The 20,534-nt window shown below is 35.9% G+C and overlaps 3 protein-coding genes across 3 annotated transcripts; 2 read left to right on the forward strand and 1 right to left on the reverse strand.

Annotated features, from left to right (window-relative positions):
- Nucleotides 1–13,327: 13,327 nt before the first annotated feature.
- LOC129313041 (B-box zinc finger protein 24) lies at nt 13,328–15,386 on the forward strand. Its single transcript, XM_054955867.1, has 3 exons — nt 13,328–13,821; nt 14,497–14,806; nt 14,924–15,386. Exons 1-3 carry the CDS (start codon nt 13,639–13,641, stop codon nt 15,145–15,147), a joined length of 717 nt encoding a protein of 238 aa, XP_054811842.1. The 5' UTR covers nt 13,328–13,638; the 3' UTR covers nt 15,148–15,386.
- A 141-nt stretch (nt 15,387–15,527) lies between these two features.
- On the forward strand, nt 15,528–17,755 carry LOC129313042 (putative receptor-like protein kinase At3g47110). The gene is made up of 2 exons (XM_054955868.1): nt 15,528–16,200; nt 16,465–17,755. The coding sequence occupies exons 1-2, from the start codon at nt 15,708–15,710 to the stop codon at nt 16,572–16,574; spliced, it is 603 nt and encodes a 200-aa protein (XP_054811843.1). The 5' UTR covers nt 15,528–15,707; the 3' UTR covers nt 16,575–17,755.
- A 170-nt stretch (nt 17,756–17,925) lies between these two features.
- On the reverse strand, nt 17,926–20,384 carry LOC129313039 (uncharacterized). The gene is made up of 5 exons (XM_054955866.1): nt 20,112–20,384; nt 19,812–20,002; nt 19,442–19,540; nt 19,190–19,341; nt 17,926–18,410 (listed from the first exon to the last, which is right to left on the reverse strand). Exons 2-5 carry the CDS (start codon nt 19,992–19,994, stop codon nt 18,023–18,025), a joined length of 822 nt encoding a protein of 273 aa, XP_054811841.1. The 5' UTR covers nt 19,995–20,002; nt 20,112–20,384; the 3' UTR covers nt 17,926–18,022.
- Between the last annotated feature and the right edge of the window lie 150 nt (nt 20,385–20,534).

The following is a 20,534-nucleotide window of genomic DNA, read 5'->3' on the forward strand; positions in this document are numbered from 1 at the left end:
CTCAATTACTTCAAGTATAGACAGATACATAACTCACTAAACTTTAATAATTTACAAAGAGTTCAAAGATAATGGAGAAAGTGAATCATCGTATTTTGGTTATCAACTAACCGACTTATATTGATTAGTAAAAATTTATTTGTATTGATAATTCCTATACAGTTTATTAAGAAGGACCCGATACATATATAGATAGGGACAAGAGAGAAGGAATCTAATTAAATCCCTAAACATACTCCTAAAATCTCCAATAATATAAATCTAATTAAAACATTATAAGCAAAAAGGAAAAAAGGAAAATTAGGTTTTGAGATATTAGTATGCCTAAGGTCCAATAATATAAGTCACATATCCAACACTACTACTCAAGCTGGTGAGTAGATGTTTATCATTCCTAGCTTTCCTCTGAATGCTTCAAACTTTTCTTAGGATAAAGGTTTTGGTTATCACATCAGTAATTTGCTATCTTGAATGGATGTAGGATAGATCGATAGCCTTTATGTCTAATTTTTCCTTAATAAAATGCTGATTGATCTCTATATGTTTAGTATGATCATATGTACCGAATGTGTTGGCAATCTTAATTGTAGACATGTTATCACACTATGCTTCAATGGGTCCAACCTTGTCAATCTTAATTTCCTTTAGACGTCTGACAATCCACATTCCTTCACAAGTTCCTAGAGCAAGAGCCCTATATTCAGACTCAATAGAGCTTCTTGAAACCACATATTGCTTCTTGCTTCTCCAGGTCACCAAGTTTCCCTATACATAAGAGCAATAACCAGTAGTAGATCTTCTATCTATCTTTAACCCAGCCCAATCAACATTTGTGAACAATTCTATACCTCTAGTATCTCCTTTTACAAAGAATAGTCATAGTCTTAGAGTTTTCTTTATGTACTTAAGTATCCTGTAATCTACAGCTAAATGTTCCTTCTAAGGACAACTTGAGAACTGACTAACTACACTCATAGGAAAGTAAACATCAGGTCTGGCATTAGATAAATAGGTTAACTTGTCTATTAGCCTCTAACATCTTTCTTTATTCACTACTGTCTCATCAAATCTGATAGTTAATTTCTGGTGCAGTTCCATGAGAGTATTTATAAGTTTTGCTCCTAACATCCTTGTTTCCTTCATTAAATCCAAAGTATATTTTCATTGTGACATACTAATCCCCTTGTGCGTTCATGCCACTTCCATGTCTAAAAAGTATCTCAGAGATCCAAGATCTTTGATCTCAAATTTAGTTAGTAAGTGATCCAAGATCTTTGATCTTAAATTCAGTTGCTAAGTTGTTCTTTAGTTTGACAATTTCCCCATCAACATTTCCTATTAAAACTATATCAATAACATACACAATGAGAGCTATCATGTTTTAATTACAATGTTTAACAAATAAAGTGTCATCTACCTGGCACTGTTTGTATCCTTAGGCTTTGATAGCCCAAGTAAATTTTTTAAACTATGCCCTAGGTGATTGTTTCAAACCATACAGAGACTTAATCAACTTGCAAACCTTGTGAGAATTATGAGAGTTTTGTAATTCCAATAGAATTTCCATATCAACTTCTTCCACAAGATCACCATTTAGGAATGCATTTTTGGCATCAAGTTGATGTAAAGGCCAATCTAGATTTACAGTGAGAGATAACAAAACTTTTACAGAGTTAAGCTTGGTAACAAGTGTAAAAGTTTTCTGGTAATCAATAACATAAGTCTGAGTAAAACCCCAAGGAACTAACCAAGCCTTATATTTGTTTACACTCCTATTAGGATTGTATTTATTTTAAAAACCTACTTACTACTTACAATTGACTTCTCCTTAGGCAACTTAATGATTTCCCATGTTTAGTTTTTATGTAGAGCCCTTAATTCTTCTTCTATAGCCTTTTTCCATTTGGGATCTATAATTGCTTCCTCATTGTTCCTAGGAGTATTTTTGTTTTCAACATTTACTACAAATGCCTTCATATGAGGAGATAAAATTTTCTATGAAATACACCTGATAATAGGATATCTGATACAATTCCTCTTTTTTTTTCTCAAAGAAATTGGCCAATGTAAGTCCTCAAGACTTTCCTCAAGTATAGATTCATAGTTTTGCGTCAGTATAGAAATAAGGTCTTCTCTACTCTAGTGATGTTCAATAGCACTATTAAGTTCTTCCACCTAAGTCTTAGAATCAAACAACATATTAAGAGGCTCAAAAGGATTAGCATCTTGAAAGTGGGATATGTTTGAGAAATTTTCAAAATTTAGAGATATTATTTCAACAGGCTCAGCACAGTTTGAAGGCTCGGAGGTGGAATCATTATGATTAAAGAAGGTATTTGTAGGTAGTTTTGGTAATATGTGTAATAGTATGGCCCCCAACCCCTTATGCTGGCGAATATGGTGCTAGCACTTATCCCCTCACAGGCTCACGTGTGACTTTTCTTATAATAGTACATAAATTATTTCTTACCCCACTACAGAGGTCTTTTGAAACTTTCCTGGAGATTGAGCCCCCAACCTCTCCTACCTTAGTAAAGTTGTGGCCAACCTTAGTACCATTGAGTTAACTATATTCACTAGCCATGTAAGAGCACGGTCCCTAGCCTTTGCACTGGCAAATACAGTGCTGGCACGTATCCCCTCTTGGTGTGGGCATGTGTCCCCTCACGGGCCCACATGCAACTTTCCTTATAATAATACATGGATTATTCTTCACCCTATCAAAGAGGTCTTTTGAAACCTTTCTAAGGATCGAGCTTCCAACCTCTCCTACCTTAGTAAAGTTGTGGCCAACCCTCATACCATTGGGTCACTTTAACTCAATAGTGCCAGACTTAGTCTCAACTTCATTAAAGTGGTAGAGGTTTCAACTTCCTCACTTTAGGAAGATTTCAAAAGACCTCTTTAATGGGGTGAGGAATAACTCAAGTATTACTTTGGGAAAAGTTAGCTTTCGTTGTAGTGGTGTGGGTTAACCCAGTGGGATTAGGTAAGGATTGTTACAATATGTAGTGTTCATGCCATTATCCAAAAAAGTTAGGTAAATTGTTACGATGATCATCCTCAGGTAAACAAATTGACCTTTCATTTTCATTTTCATTTGTCCCTCTCTCCCTCTGAATAGGTGATTTGTGAAAAAAGGACTGGTATTCAACAAATTTGACATTTATGGTAATATAAATAGGATTTGTAATAGGAGAATAGCATTTATACTCTTTTTGAGTAAAGGAGTACCCCAATAAGACACACTTGATAGCACGAGAATCTAACTTTCCCCAACCTCCTTGTACACAAACATTGTACACCTAAAGACCTGTTTTGATATGGTTGTTGTGAGATAGGAGTTAGGAAAGATCTTGAGAAATTTGTAAAGAGGGCTTTGAAAGTTTAGAGTTCTAGAGGGCAAATGATTGATCAAGTAGGCAAAAGTAAGGATAGCATACCCCTAAAATTTATTTGGAATATTGCCACCAATCATAAGAGCACAAGAAACCTCAAGCAAATGTCTATTTTTGCTTTAAGAGACACCATTTTATTAGGGAAAATAGGCACAAGATGTTTGATGGTGCATGCCATATTTTTGTAAATATGTTTGAAAATTAGAGTTAAAATATTCTCTTTCATTATCACTTCAGAGAATTTTTATTGATGTTTGAAATTGATTTTGAATAAATGCATGAGAATTTTTGAAGATTATGAAAACTTTGGATTTTTCTTTCATAAGAAAAACCTATGTTATCCAAGTATGATCACTGATAAATGTAAACCATTTGGACTTAGAATTAGTTTCAAATTTTAATGGACCCCATATATTACTATGGATAAAGGAAAAGAGGATGAGTAGGATTATACTCGTTTCAAGGAAAAGAGGTTCGACAGTTTTGCAAAGTTACAAGTATTAAAATGGAAATTAGAGATAACTTTATTTTTGATGTGCTCTTTATTATTGATATTAGAAAACATAAATTTCATATATTGTGGACTTGGATAAACAAAATATGCACTTGTTGTAGCAGAAAAAAACATCATGAGAATTATTTGATGAGGATTCGTGGATATAGTAAAGCTCATTCCACTCCTTAGCATTGCTAATCATCTTCCCTAAAGCCAAATCCTAAAAACCATAACCCTTGTTGTAAAAAATAATATGCAATTTACTTGAATCATAATACAGCTCATAATAACAAACTACACTTAATAGTCAAAACAAACAAAACATTCTTTAAAATAATATGTTCAGAGATAACTACAGTTTCAGAACCCAAGACTTTAGCATATTCACCATTAGCTACTTCAACAAATTTATGCTTAGAATATTTAGAAAAATTAGAGAATAATTCCCTGAATCTTGTTATGTGGTCCATTGCACTATAATCCATTACCCAAATATTTTTAGATATGATTATCCCATTTAGAGCTTTGGTAAGAACAGTACTTGATTAAGCCAAGGTTACAGAAAGAGTTTTTGCCTCACATACATTAGCAGCAGTTGAAGAAGCATGTTTTTCTAATACTTTTCAAAGAATGGACATCTCCTCGGCACTCAATGATCCACTTTCTAAATATACAACAATCACTATAAGTTCCTTTCCTTCACTTTTAAGCTTATGTTTAAAGTTTGAGGGCTTACCATGTAATTTCCAACACTCATCCTTAATATGACCACTTTTGTTACAGTGATTGCACAACTTTCCTGATTTTTTTCCTTTCATATCTCCTCGAGTAGTAAGAGCAGAAGCATCTTTTGGGAGAGAAGTGGGTATAATGGAATTTTGAGTCAGTATTTTTCTACTTCCTCTCATCTTTATCATATTAAATGTTTCCTTTAACATGGGAAGAGGTTTCATGCTCATGATTTTGCCTCTAATATCTTCATACACATCATTATGACTTAACAGAAAATCATAGCATCTGTCTCTATGAACTAATTTTTTATAATAAAGGCTGTCCTTGTGACACAACCACTTATAGATCTCATAGAGATCAATTTGTTGCCAAAATTTCATTAGGAAAGTATAATATTGAGTTACAGATTTTGCCAAAATTTCATTAGGGAAGTATAATATTGAGTTACAGATTTTTCATTCTGAATGGGGCTTCTGAGGGAATGTTTTTCTTGAAAAATGGAATCTGTATTTTTGCAAACATAATAAGTATTCTTGACCAACTCCCAAATTTCTTTAGCAATGGTTGTAAGTAGATAATTTTTGCTTACCTCTACTATCATAGAGTTCACGAGCCAAGCCATCGATATGTTATTTTCAGCAACCTAAGCCTTATATTGGGTATCGTTAGGTAATGGACAAGGAGGAATACTTATGAGATACTTCTCCTTATTTCTCCCTTATATAACCATTCAAGCGTTTCAAGACCACTGAAGGTAGTTATTTCCATTCAAGTAGTGAGTGCTTGTGATCTAGGTAAAAACCTCAGACGCTGATGTAAACATGCCAGGCAACCTTTTTTCTCCATTCAACCCATCGCACCAGTCACGCCCTTCAACCCATCTTCACCAGTCGAGTTTTTTTAGCTTTCATTGCCTGTTTGATATGCTCATGGTGGTTGGCTCGTGAGGGCTCCTACGAATGACACCAGACCAAAGGAAGAAGGAAAGGAAGATGCAAGAGTCGAGGAAACTATAAGCACAACTCTGATATTATGAAACTTTATTTAGACTAATAATTCATATATTTTTTATTGAGAAGGACCCAATACATATATAGATAAGGACAGGAGAGAGAGGATCTAATTAAATCCCTAAACACACTCTTAAAATCTCTAATAATATAAATCTAATCGAAGACTTTGAAAGTAAACGTTATAAGTAGAAAGGAGAGAAAGGAAAATTAGGTTTTGAGATATTAGTAGGCCTAAGGCCTAGTAATATAAATCGCACATCTAATAATCAGATCAATAACCATAATTATAAATAAATAAATAAATAAATAAATTATCTTACATTATTTTTGACCCAGTCAGTTAAGAGATAAAGAATAACCGATGGCTATAGGATTGTAGGTTGGGCCTCTACCCATTAGACTCATTTGTGTAGTTCACCTATCACGGTCTACACAAGATCATAAAAACCAAACTATTTAGGCTTAATTAATTAATGCAAATCTATAAATATTTCAACAGTTTATGGTTTTAATCTTCATGAATCATAGTTTACAACTATAATGAAGATGCAAAAAAGAGAAACATGATTAAAAAAAGAGACCTCGCTTGATTGGATTCCTTTCTAATGACCCATTATGCACATAAGAAGTGTTTGTACATAAACGAGGGAAAGATCGAAAAATAATTGGTAGAATAAAGATGCAGTTGAATAATTCAAAATTGAAGGGGTCAGAAATGAAAATTGAAAAGGGAGAATTTCAGTTAAGGACGTGGGAAGACACATAATTTATAGTAGGTCCTTAAAGAATTTAAACCTTTAATTCAGTCCTCCAGGATAAACTAAAAATAAATTGAATGCAAAAAACATGAAAATACCTTTGGTTCAAATATTATAAAAACCACTAACCATCGTTGTCGGAGCACTATCACTAGTGACTAGTGTCTCATTAGCGACGATAGCCACGATAGCCATTGGACTTCTGTCCCTAGAGCTTTAGCAGCTAGCTGGACCACCATCGATGATGGCTAGAGAATTAAATTTTTCGAAGGGTGCTAAGGGTAGGTGTAGAACCTATGACCATTTAGCTCGCCAAAAGGATATGGAGTACCAAGTTATTAAATCCATTCAATTATATAATGCATAAAATTATATATATAATAAACCTTGTTTCTAAATCACTTTATTATTACAATACTTGTTAATCACGTAATTTTACTTATTAAGACCTTAATAGGACTTATTAATTACTAAACTTTCCTTGTTAACTTCATGGCTCCCGTAACAGAACTACATTACTTGTTAGTCGCATACTTATACTTGTTAATATCTTAATATAATTTTTTAATTACTTAACTTTTCTTATTAAGTCCATAACTCTCACAATAAAACTACTATGTGGAAATTCCTACTTGCACCTGGAAGCAGACCCCCTGGATTCCAATAGATCATTATGCAATTGTCAAATACTATACAAACAAAAACAAAGAATAGAGTAGAAGTGGAAAACTAAAAGGAACAACAAACAAGAAGTGAAATCAAGAAGAAACACAAAAAAGAATAGAAATGAAAATAAGAAACCAAAGAAGATAGGTTTAGATAGTTGACCTTAGAGGAACTTGTCTCTTAACTCTTTATCCCATGGTCTATGATTTAAAACTCAAGAGGCACCTAGCTCTTAACCCCTAACTTCACAGGCACCCATAAAGGAAGACCAATTCTTTGATAATCACAATCTTCTCAAGCACTTAGAAAACATAAGAAAAGCTCTCACTGTATGTGAATAATTCAAAGTTTTCATTTAAACTTGTTCTTAAACCCAATTACATAAGGCCTATATATGAACAATTAAATGAAAACCCTAACCCTAGAAGGAAGGAGGTAGATAGCGCCACTTAAGGCAAAGAAATAGGAAAGTTGACTAAAATTACAATAGAAATTAAATCTAAAAACTTTCCTAAATAATGACAACTTCTATGATCTTACCTAAAATATAATAACTTAAAATTGAAAATTTGCAATCTTAAAAATTAAGAAAATTATTAAAGATATTAGAAATAAATGCCTAAATGAAAATAGGAAACTAATAGTTAAGGAAACTAATCTAGCAATTAATGCTTGCTTAACTAGTCAAAGATTAAATCTTGCACTATAAGTTTGCATATAACAAATCTTCTTGGATACTCTGGAGGGTGAAGATGGTGCCTTAGGTCTCTTTGTTGGGCATAGGCTTGGCTTCAATAAAGTCTTGAATCAATCCATTAAGAGCTTCCTTCATAGCTTTGGTTCTAACCCTAATTATTGGGCCTCCAATACCTTATAATGGATTTTTAAGCATACCATTCTTGATATGTTTGGCTTAGACTCCTCCTTCTTACACCTTATGTGTAATGTTTGTCTTGACATTACCAGGACAACACTCACACATCATTGTGATAATTAGGATTTAATAAACCCTTATCAAAGCTACCATAACTTAAGTGAAAATAATTAGTTAAAATATTGGGATCCCAAAAAAACCCTTTGTAAAATATAGTTTGAGCTCAAACCATGGTTAAAAATCGATTAAAAGCATATACGGAAGCATGGGAAACAAACTGCATCAAAATATGGTTAAATGCCATTTTTCAACAAATACTGGTCCGTCTGCCACAACGGATGGCACAGAGGGACAAATCTCTAGAGGGCCTCTTGCGTCGCGGTGCGCACCTACTGTCATGACAGCAGATTGCTGCCATGACTTTTCTTTAAACTTTCGAAGTGCGTCATTTTGCCATCCAACATTTGATTTGAGTGGTTAAAGTGTCCACACGAGGCTCTTTGAGCCTTCTAGCTAATGGCACCAGTCTCATACTCAAATAATCATCCATTTAAAAGATGGACACCCGAACCCAAAATGGTTTATTTTCACAACAAAACACATAGTATGGTGTCTAACTCACAATACACAATGCCATTAGCCCCAAAGACACATTGACCACCTCAAATGGACCACACACCACATAACAATCCATTCATATCACACAATTAAGCAATAACGCTCAAAATAACCACCAAACTCCCATTAGACAAAAACACAATGGGGTGGAAAAAATTCAACACATCAATCAATTGATCATTTTGACACTCAAAACACTTACAATATATATATCACTTGTAAGCAACTTGGCCAAGTACACACTTAATCCATAACACCATTCTTGGACCAAGATATACACACTTATCACAAATTCATACAAGTGATATCCAAATAATGTCACGTTTTCAAGTTGGCAATATTTAGTGACAATATTCATTACATTACGCAAGAAGAGAAAAGGAAAGAGCTATATAATAGTGCTCTTCACTTTTCAAATGCCCCTTCCTTTCCTTTGCCCCTACCAGAGCCTTACCTGTAAAATATAACCATGAGGTGAGATAAACATCTCAGTAACTAATATAGCTCATCAAATGTTTATTACCATAAATAACCATGAAAAAGTATCAAAATTATAGTATTAACAAGCATCCTAAAAATTATGAGATATATATATCTCTTCTCAACAAAACACATAGTTTTACACTAACATGATCATTTAACCACCGAACCTCCAATACTCCCCGACATAAAACCATAGGCTATCTTGGTTCAATCACTTGTTAACCTGAGCACACTTTCAGTGGTAAAAATACCCAATCAAAGGTAATCTAACTCGCTTACGGAGTATAGTTTTTCCCTCTTCACACACTCGTGATAGAGGTATCGTTGACTCTTAATCATACCCTAATGGGTACTAGAGAGTTGCTAGACTACCCGTATGTCTCATGATAACAGTCCCATATAATGCTGCACCAGATGTCCCATGGTGTCAGCTCGACCATATGAATTTTTCACTCACATATCTCCACACACACATGTTCCCACATATCTTGAGTGAACTCCCACCCTCTATGATCATGCTCTTTCATAATTTCCACTATTTTTCACCACATTTTCACATCACACTTTTATACATAGTATATATATTTCAATTAGAAACAATAACCATTTACAAAACACTTTTTCATGCTAAAATCAATTATAATGTCAAATTATGCACAACTCTTCAAAACTACAACTTTATCATTTAAAATTAATTCTACATAGTTACAATAGTTAATAAACACAACAAACTATATAGTTACCTCAACCCTTTTGTCACACGAAAAGGATTACTGTGGCTCAATATTAGCTCCACACATTCTATACGCACGATATGGCCCGAGAAATGCTCAATCTACACTAATAAGTGATAATCGTTAATTATCACTCCGAATAACTCCAAATTCACTAAGTTCTAAGTGCTTAAAATACTCAAAATTTCTTTTCTAACAATACCAACCATTCTCACACACTCTAACCATCCTATTAAATATTTTAACATACCAAATTCACTAATCAATGTCCCACATTGTCTCAAAATTCTCAAATTATACTTAGGGTTCATCTAAACCCTTACAAAAAATTCTTAATCACCATAAAACTCATAAACTCAAGGTTAGAAGCTTGATTTAACTCTCCAAGATCTTAAATAACCCAATAGGTTTGGTTTAAACCCAAGGGAACTGAAGTCAAAGCCCTCATTACCCTAAATGTTTAGATTTTCGCATAAAAGAGGGAGAAGAGGAAATGTACAACTTAACTAATTGTGATTCAAGCTCCAAATGCCCTCAAAGTAGCTTAAGGATCGTGCCCTAACATACTAAAACCTCTCCTCTATCGCTCTCTCATTTTTCCTTCTTCTCTCTTTTGTTTTTGGTCTATTTTTGTGATCTAATAAGTGCTGATTTTGCCTGTGCGCAGCGGCGCACTAACTTGCCCACCGCGGCACATGGCAGAGAAAGCCCCACAAAATTTTAAACTCCCTTCCATGCCAGGCTTGCTTGAACCTCGACCTAACCCTCTTCTAAGGCTATCTAAAGATTCAAAAACCATATTAGTCTTCATGAATCTCGCTAAATAACAATTTATCTAAATTAACCAAATTATCCCTTGAAAACACTGATAATTACTAATAAGGGAACTTATGATGTTACATTATGCACGCCTACTTGCTCCTTAACTGAGCCATCAACTACATTACTTGTTAATCAGGTAATTGTACTTGTTAATACTTTAACAGGACTTGTTAATTACTTAAATTTACTTATTAAATTCATGACTCCTTCAACTGAATTGCATTACTTAATAATCATGTAACTTTGATTGTTAATTATGCAACAGTACTTATTAATTGCACAGCTTGGCTTGTTAATACCATAACAAGGCTTGTTTAACCATTGTTCCTAAAAAACAACTACTTGTTAATTGTCTATTGTCATTTATTGAATGAACATATAAAATAAAAAATTGAGTTTGTCGGATAACGAAAGCGACGACAGTCGGGTCTCCTTTATCATATAATTTATTATGTGATATAATTTAAATGAACATATACTAAATTATATGTTCATTCAACAAGGGACAATAGATAATTAACAAGTATTGTTGAGAAATTAATAAGTAAAGTTATACAATTAACAAGTAATTTAGTTGTTTTTTCAGAACAAGGATTAAACAAGCCTTGTTATGGTATTAAAAAGTCAAGCTATGCAATTAACAAGTATTATTGCGTGATTAACAAGCAAAGTTACATGATTATCAAGTAATACAATTCAGTTGAAGAAGTCATAGATTTGACAAGTAAATTCAAGTAATTAACAAGTCCTGTTAAGGTATTAATAAGTACAATTACGTGATTAATAAATAATGTAGTTCTATTATGGAAGTAATGAACTTTATAAGAAAAGTTAAGTAACCGACAAGTCCTGTTAAGGCATTAACAAGTATAGTTATACAATTAACAAGTAATATAGTTTTGTTACAAGAGTCATGAAGTTAACAGGGAAAGTTTAGTAATTAACAAGTCCTGTTAAAATATTAAAAGTAAAGTTACATGATTAACAAGTGATGTAATAATCAAGTGGTTTGGAAACAAAGTTTATTATATATATATATATATATATATATAATTTTATATATTATATAATTGAATAGGTTCAATGGCTTGGTAGTCCATACCTTTTTGGTGAGCCAAAGGGTCATGGGTTTTACACCCACCCTCGGCCACTTTTGGAGAATTTAATTCTCCAGCCACTAGCAGCAATGGTTCAGTGGCTGCCATCATTGGCAAGGCTTCAATCATCGATAGTGGTGCTTCGGTGATGGTGATTGATAGTTTTTTTTAATATTTGAATTGAGAGTATTTTCATATTTTTCACATTCAATTTTTTTTTCAATCAATACTCCAAAACTGAACTGAAGTTTTAAATTTTTTAGAGACCTACCAAAAATTATATTTCTGTCTTCTCAATTGAAATTCTCCCAACTAAAAGAGGACCCTTATCCTTTTTGTTGACCAGAAGATGGTAAGGTGGTCCGTACGTTTCTTTGTGCAAAAGCAGAGTCGGGAATAAGGGCTAGGCCTGAAGGTCCTGTTTAAATAAAAGTTCGAGCTTTGAAAATTATTTTTTTAAAGGAATTGGGCTTAAGGGCTTGATCCTGATAAGTTTTGTGAAAAAGGGCTCGGGTCGTGGCGACCCTCCAAGCCCTGATAAGCCTGCTTATCTTAAATACACACACCCCCCCACACACACATATTTGATTGATAATGACACAATTTGGTTAATATTTATTGTAAGTAATGAAGAAGAAGTTGCAAAGGTAATTGACATTAAATCTTCACTTCCATCTCCAATAAGTACACTTATATCCGAGAGATCTAATGCTTTATTTGTAAATGATGAGGATAAGAAGGATTTGGGTTTTGATTGATGATTTTAATTGTGATAATTTTAATTTTTTAAAATTTTAAAATATTTTAATGAATTTATAATGTTTAATTTTATTTTAATTTTTATAATTTTTTTAAAATAGGGCTTCTGAGTCTAATCCGGACCAAACCTAAAAAAAAAAAGTTAAAAATAAAAAACTGAATTCAAGGTCTTAGACTTTTAAAGATTGAATTCATCCGTATTTTCAGCTATATGTAAGCCCGTATTGCCAGCTATATGCAACAGGGCATCAAACACATCATTGTTCTCACTGATTTACTCGCGCTCCATCTATAAAAGAATCGTTCAAATCTTATTCTGTCACCAGGTATGAGAAAACTAAAAAAACAAAACTTAATGACGAAGTTAATGCACATTTCTTATTTTGCCTTCCATTTAGTTATCACGAATTAATTAACATGCGACTCAATTTAATATTTTTACTAGAGACATTTTTAGAAGGAAAGAAAAATCATGACATGTTTAAAACATTTATCAATGAAACTGAATCTTGCTTAGTGTTTTTTTTTTTTTTTTTTTTGAGAGGGGGTAGAGTGGTTATTTAACTTTTATGCCTGGGAAGGGACTGAGGAGGCAGGGAGGGAGTACTGTACAATGCGCAGTGATAGAGATGATGAATTTTCCTGAACATTAAAAATATCTTGAAAATTGAGTGGCCACCTCAAACTGGGTCAGTGCTAGCGATTCCACGGTCACACAACAAGTGGCAGGATGGTCCCACGGGGATTCATGACCTCCATTAATGTTACCGATATTGATACGGAAGCTCCAAATCCTTATCGCTTCGCTCGGAAGCGTGTCTTTGATTCTCCTCCACTCATTTCATTTTCTTGGGTCCTACAGTTTCTTCCTCCATTTATTGATTGTGTTCGTGTTTCCCATTTACCTCTCTTTTTTCCTCTCCGCTTCAATCCCAATCTCTCCTGATCTATCTATCGCCATTTTCGGCCTAACATTTGGCTTTCACAGCTAGTGTCTGGTTAAAGCGTGTTTTTAGATCAAGCGACTCATACTAATCCCGACACTTCCAAGTGGGTTTGTGTTTTGGGAAGTTTTGTCGGCACGAGTGCTTATTGCCTCGTCTGCGATTTCTGGATATATTCGTCATTCTCCAGTCCAACGAGAACGGATCGTTTCAAGAGGAAAGGTGAAGACCAAGATATTAAGAGATGAAAATCCAGTGCGATGTGTGTGAGAAAGCTCCAGCAACTGTGATTTGTTGCGCCGATGAGGCCGCTTTATGTGCTAAATGCGACATTGAAGTTCATGCTGCCAACAAGCTAGCCAGCAAGCACCAGAGGCTTCTCCTTCAGTGCCTGTCTACCAAGCTTCCCACATGTGACATCTGCCAAGTAACAGTTTTTTTTTTCTTATTTTATTCCCTTGCTTTCTGTGTATCTCCAGATTTATAAATATCTTTTTGTCTGCTAGGACGGTTTGTACATGACCATTTTTCCTTTTAAAAGGAGTTTATCTTCGACATGAGATGAGGAAAAACTGAGAAATCTAGTGCGTCTGAAGAGCAGAGAGAATGAAACAACATCGATTTAACATGGTTTGGTTCACCTTTTGCTTTGTAAAAACTGATGAGGGAAGTAAAAGGAAAATATGTTCTAACCTGTTGGACCATGTACACAGAATTCACCTTATTTATTTATTTTTTTTGGGGGGGGGGGGGGTAGTGGGCAAAGGGAGGATGAAGGTCGATTTTATCGTTGGTTGGGTTAAGGATTCTAATACCTTTTGGAAACATATCAGTCCATGTCGTTTTTATGCTACTGCAAGATGTTTTTGGGATACTCTTCCATTACTTTATCAAGTACCAATTAAGAGAAGCATGTCTCGTTTTCAAGTAGGTGGTCTAGAAGCAAAAAATAGAGAAATATTGTTTTTTTCTTCTTCAACTTTGGCTGTACAAGACTTGGATAGGATTAGGCCAAACTAGCGCATGAGTTATCCTGTTCAGTGAACATGATAGATAATTGCTAATATCTATGTTTTGTGATTTGTGCATATTGTAAACACAGGACAAGCCGGCTTTTATATTTTGTGTTGAAGACAGAGCGCTGTTCTGTGAAGCTTGTGATGAACCGATTCATTCAGCTGGCAGCCTTTCTGCAAACCACCAGCGCTTCCTTGCAACTGGTATCCGGGTGGCTTTGAGCTCCAACTGCTCCAAGGACAATGAAGAACGTCGCTTAGAGCCACCTAATCGGAGTGCACAACAAGCTTCTGCAAAAATCCCCCCTCAGCCTCAGCAAGTCCCAACCTTCGCATCACCTTGGGCTGTGGATGACTTGTTGGAATTCACTGACTTCGAATCTCCTGAAAAGGCAAGTAACGCAACAAAATTTTAATATGATATGGAGATTCTTTTCTTGTATTAGCCCCTTAATTATGTCCGATGTGCTATGATGCGGAGATCTTAATCCTCGGATCTATTTGTTCAGAAAGAATCACTCGAGTTTGGAGAGCTGGAATGGTTATCGGAGGTGGGTCTCTTCGGGGAACAATTTCCTGGGGAGGCATTGGCTGCTGCTGAAGTCCCTCAACTTCCAGTCACACAAATTAGCAATGTTGCCTCATACAGACCCTCTAAGTCCCTCATGTCTCTCAAGAAGCCGAGGATTGAATTTGAAGATGATGATGAACACTTCACCGTGCCTGATCTTGGTTGAAGCAAAAGTTAAGCCATGCCCGTGCTCTTTTTACATGACTCTCCATGTTGTTTAGCTGTATATGTATAGTCATCTAAGCACCAATATTTTGGGAATTTAAGTGCCTATAACGCGAGCTGTGTGAAGTTCACAACACTTGTAAGGAGTTTCAGTTCTCCAGATAGGGTTACTTGTAATCGTGCTTAAATTATCGTCTGCTCACCCACCACGAACATGTGGGGGGTATTTTTTTTTCTAAACACTTTTTTTTTTCCTGACCAACCATTTTCTAAACATCTTGAACAGCGTTTTTATTTTGACTCGTTACTGCCTGATATACTATGTCAAATGAGGCAAGATTACAAAATTATTTCGTTAGTTAAGCAGGTTCCAATGGTTAAGAATGACATTTGCCAAGGCATCTGCCTCGCAAGCTTCATGATCTTTGTTTGGATGGCTCAAGTTCTTGGCGGGTCCGCGGGCGTTCATTATTTTATGTCCACCTTTACGCTCTGATTCTTATAAAAACCACTTAGAAGTTTCAATCAGACCATTTGAAACGACCGTACTTCACTCTGAGAATGGCGAAACATCCCAAGACTTGCCACTTTCCTCTCTATCCCTCCCTAGCCATAGCTTCATGTTCTGTAGCTTCACAAACCCTCGGAATAACACTTGAATCTGATGCTTGTGCTCTTCATGAGATAAAACGTCTCATCGATCCCAATTTGATCTCCTTATCTTCGTATATGATGAGAAGTTGGCACTTATCGGTGGATTCGTGTGAAAGCATTGGCTCAAAATTTCTGGGAATTCTGTGTAGTTTGCCCCTAGACAAATCCTCTAGCGGAATAACAGCCATTGATCTCGATGCGGTTGGATATGATGGGTTCATATCCCCAACTGTTGGGAACCTATCAGAGCTGACCGTTCTAAATCTGGGGAAAAACTACTTCAGAGGGCCAGTACCAAATACCCTAGAAAGCCCGAAAAGGCTTACAAGGCTTGACGTGTCAACCAACTTGCTCACTGATCTCATTCCGGCACAAATTTGGAACACCAAGGCCCTGTTTGGTATGAAAACTTGAAATTAGAGGAATTGGGATTGGTAGTGGGATTGATGTTTTAAAATTATGTTTTGTATGAAGTAATAATTGCATGGAATATTTATCTTCTAATTAAACATAAATTATTAAAAGAGTATAATACCCTTGGAATTAATAAAAAAAAAATTGTACCTTGAAAATCATTTTCTCTTTCGCGAGATACAGATCCCTCCGGCCCCTGCCACGATCATCTTCTTCCTCCCTTAGCTCTCACTCTGTTTGCATCTCACAGGCATCAATCTCAACGGACCAAATGCCACAAGTAGTCTGACGACTTGGAAGCTATGGAGTAGACTTGGGTTCGAAGATGAACTCCCACTGACGCTAATGTCACTGACCTAAGTTCGAAGATGAAGACAAGGAAATGGAGTTCAAGAAGGCTTGAAGATTTGACCAAGAGGGTGGTCGAACCAGAGAAAGAAGAAAACGGAGGCACGGTAGGAACGGCAGAGGGAATGGCACAGCAAGAAGGCATGACTGATAAATAACCAATAAGGTTGGAGGGCATTTTCATCTTGAAAAAATAAATTACAGAATTGATTTTGCAATGCAACAGAGGAGGTGGGTATTGGATAATTCCATGAAGGATGGAATTGGTGATTGGTACTGGCATTGGATTGTGTATTATTTCATACCAAACAAAAAAAAAAAAGTGAGATTATTGAGTCTTAGTCCCACCATCTCATTCTTTTGTACCAAACAAGGCCCAAGAGTCTTGATCATCTAGACCTTGTCGGGAATAAGCTCTTGGGGGGTAATCCCTGCCAGAATTTCTGGATTACGAAGCTTGACCTATTTGAGCTTGTCAAACAATGGATTTGCAGGCACAATCCCTGACCTCACGAGGCTTTGGTGGCTCAACACAGCAGATCTCCATAACCAGTTCTTTGGAAATTTCCCACGTCTTCCAATGAGTTTAGGAACATTTCGTCTCAGCCACAATATACTCTCTGGCCATATCACTCCCCTCACGAGGATCAAACCCCTCAGATGGATAGATTTGAGTGACAACAAGCTCTCAGGTTCCATGTCAATGGATGTTCTTTCCTTGCCCAGGCTAGTTTATCTCGATATCTCTTTCAATCGCCTTACGACATTAGAGGTCGCAAATTATGCTTCGAGTGCTTGATGCCAAAGGGAACCATATCCATGGATATTTACCAGTAAACTTGGCCACATTTCAAAATCTAACATCAATTAATTTAGCAAGGAATCAATTCTCCAGCTCCATTCCCAGGGAATACGCAGATAAAGTGCAGTCTGTACTTAGATAACAACTTTCTTATCGGTAATCTTCCGATGGAGTTCGATCGGACAAGGATCAGAGGCAGTCTTGCAAGCAATTGCCTTAATTGTCCAAAGAATGTTCTTCTTTGTCGTGGAGGGCAAAGACCAGATACAGAGTGCGTCGGGCAAAACAATTACCAGGTTTAGGCGACTTCCAATGATAAAATCCAACTTTATGGTGAATATTGCAATGGTTATCTTTTATAAAAGATTTTCATGTTGAAAAATGTTTCAGAAGCTACTAGATAAGTTATAAACAAAATATTCAGTAAATATTTGGAGTTTATGCGTTTCTGAAGAGACATTTCTTCCGCCAACCTAACCAACACTAAGGGTGACAAAAGAAATCCGAAGGTTACAATTCCCCGTTGTGCTAATCCCTGAAACGGGGGAAAAGGAAGTATGGTAAAACAAGTTAAGATATCAACATTAATGCCTAAAACAAAACATAAAACTCCTGAGGAACAACTTTATTTTCCAAGGATAGAGTAGAAGCTAAAGTTCTATATAAGCCAATTGACAGTAATGTTGCCAAGCCAAGTAAACAAAGGGAACTGAACCAAAGCAATAAAGAGCAAGAGATAGTGGTGCTTGCTCGAATCATAACTCCGAACCTCTGCAAAGAGTACTCTCTTCATTGTCTGAACCAAGAATATTCCCATGCATAAACTGGCCCATGGCATCAAGAAGTAGTAGCAGTAGCCCCAAATAAGTCTACCAAGGACAGCCAAACATATGCCCGTAAAAGTATATCCAGCATATGCTATAATGTCAAGCAGGGGTGCCTCCCCACTACCCAATGAAAGTAATGTCACCTTCAGCAGTGCACTTTGCAGAAACCAACCAAGCAGTCCCTTGATGAACAACCAATTCAAAGCTTCTGGGCTAAATCTGAAAATCAATTAAGCTTTTTCAGAAAACTGTTACAAGTTCAAAAGAAAGCAGAGGTAGAAGATCTGAAAAATTATTGCTCACATATCAGGCTAACAAGTCTAGGTAGTATATGACCAAGATTCCATTCTGAAAATTTCATATGAATAATGACAAGGCAAATAGCAATATCAATACTATCCAGAGCGCTGATTATTTCTTGGGCATCCAATCATGTTCAGGGCAAGGAAAAACAGCGTCGAAAACTTGTTTCAGCGAAAATTCTTTACCCCCAACCTCAAAAAGGTGCAAATGCACACTCTTATTTCTACCCAAGACTTCAGCAACATCTTGTAAAGCTTATAAGATCAGTAGCAAGGAAAAAGACAATATCAGATAGCCTTAAATCAGGTTACAGTACTTAGAAGCAATTCAAGAGTCTTTAATTATGCTGTAAGTGGCATTTTGGTAGTCCTTTAATCACTTTTGACGCCAAGCAGTAAAGCATGCAAACAGCAAGACTCTTGAATGTAAATAATTTCAGCAAAATAAAGAAACATAACTATGCTTACCAAGGAAAAAACATTTCTTACCTTATGCAAAAATAAGAAACTGAGTACTCATAGGTCATGACTTGCGCTTGTTAAGTAACATAAGTTTACACAGACAACGAGATAAGAGGTACGAAATTTGAAAAGAAAACATTTAATCCGTCATCATCAGCAAGTTTCTAGTATTACAAAACTGAAATGCAAAAAAGAAGAAAACACAGCATTATTTAGAGTTAACAGGAAACTTACTTCCCCCGGAGACCCAGTGAGAGGCCAGCAAGAACAACATAGGTACCGAATGCCATAAAAGGAATATACAAGTCCGGAGCATTTATGTCAAAAATTGGTGGTTTATAGGAAAGTCTGCCTCCTACCGGCTCAGTTATTCTTGTCCAGTGACCCTGAATCCGAAAAGAAAATAATAGGGGAGGAAAGAAGATAAAATAATCTAACATATAGCCGTAAAAAAAGGAACGGAAGAAATGTTACATTTCAGCGTACCCTGTGCAGGAATGGAAACAGAACAACCTTCAGTTTGTTCCTGACATATTGGTCATTCACTTGGAAATAGTACTGAGGATCAGAGAAGTACCTACTTATCTGTCACACAAAAGAGGAGGTCATTTTGTAAATAAAAACAAATGAATTCAAGAAACTTAAGCAGATAGAGCAATTTAAGGCTGGTCAGCTGCATTAGCTTATATCAAAGGTAGCTGAAATTGAATATAAGAAGGCATATAGTAATTAGTACATTTCAAATGCAGATTACGAGAAATGAAAAGGTGATTATCATTTAACACCTCTTATATGTCGAGGCGCGATCAATATGGTGAAATAAACCATTAAAGGACGTAACTAGAATAGCACTTACATTGCTTTGGACATACTCAGAGCTTGATCCAAAAATCTTCTCGCCGTATGCATGCAACCCACCTCGAATAAGTCCTGAACCGGCCACTTGAAAAGCACTACCAAATGGATTAGGTTGAGAACTTGCGGGTGGTAGAGGTGCCCCGGGTAGGGTTTGGGGTTGGGATCCCACGTTATTGTACATGCCTATACCTATCGATATGCAGTACAGCCAGAAACAACTTAAGCACGCCGAAATCCGGAATCGCCAGAATAACAGACGAAAGCAAACTCTTAAAAATAAAAGAAGATAAAAAGAAACCTTGAAGTAGAAAAACAAAGAAGGGGCGGCGATGAGAAAGTCTGACACTGTAGAACTTTGCGATTTCGGAGTTTGTCGACTTTTCTTAAGAATATCGATTCAATGAATATGATAATTGGCTTGCACTTTCCTTATCAGATCGGGTTTGAGAGATGTGAAACCAAGATCTGGGAAACGCCTCCACCGCGAGCAACAACCAGTAGGAGCACCACGCTGTGTCGTTCTGGCAAATTACAATGTCGTTTGTCGCTTTAGAACGTGAGAGAATACGTGGGGACGAAGACAGTCCGTGTAATCAGTTCACAGTGTTAAGAAAAAAGAAAAAAGAAAAAAAAGAATATTTGTGAAATTAAAATTCCAATAGCATATCCTAGTATATATGCTCACTCGTACTTAAACGTGGAAATAAATCTGGGCCTGTTG

This window comes from Prosopis cineraria, unplaced genomic scaffold (genome assembly GCF_029017545.1).
Source record: "Prosopis cineraria cultivar Desert tree isolate PC_DT_omini unplaced genomic scaffold, ASM2901754v1 PC6, whole genome shotgun sequence".
NCBI lineage: Eukaryota > Viridiplantae > Streptophyta > Magnoliopsida > Fabales > Fabaceae > Prosopis > Prosopis cineraria.

Bases quoted from the DNA above. Each gene is read 5' to 3' on its own strand.
- LOC129313042 (XM_054955868.1), top strand. From the start codon at position 15,708: ATGGCGAAACATCCCAAGACTTGCCACTTTCCTCTCTATCCCTCCCTA. The intron at 16,201-16,464 runs GTATGAAAACTT...TGCATCTCACAG, and splicing joins GAACACCAAGGCCCTGTTTG to GCATCAATCTCAACGGACCA.
- LOC129313041 (XM_054955867.1), top strand. From the start codon at position 13,639: ATGAAAATCCAGTGCGATGTGTGTGAGAAAGCTCCAGCAACTGTGATT. The intron at 13,822-14,496 runs GTAACAGTTTTT...TTGTAAACACAG, and splicing joins CCACATGTGACATCTGCCAA to GACAAGCCGGCTTTTATATT. The intron at 14,807-14,923 runs GTAACGCAACAA...TTGTTCAGAAAG, and splicing joins CGAATCTCCTGAAAAGGCAA to AATCACTCGAGTTTGGAGAG.
- LOC129313039 (XM_054955866.1), bottom strand. From the start codon at position 19,994: ATGTACAATAACGTGGGATCCCAACCCCAAACCCTACCCGGGGCACCT. The intron at 19,541-19,811 runs GTAAGTGCTATT...TTTGTGTGACAG, and splicing joins CTGAGTATGTCCAAAGCAAT to ATAAGTAGGTACTTCTCTGA. The intron at 19,342-19,441 runs GTACGCTGAAAT...TTTCGGATTCAG, and splicing joins TGTTTCCATTCCTGCACAGG to GGTCACTGGACAAGAATAAC.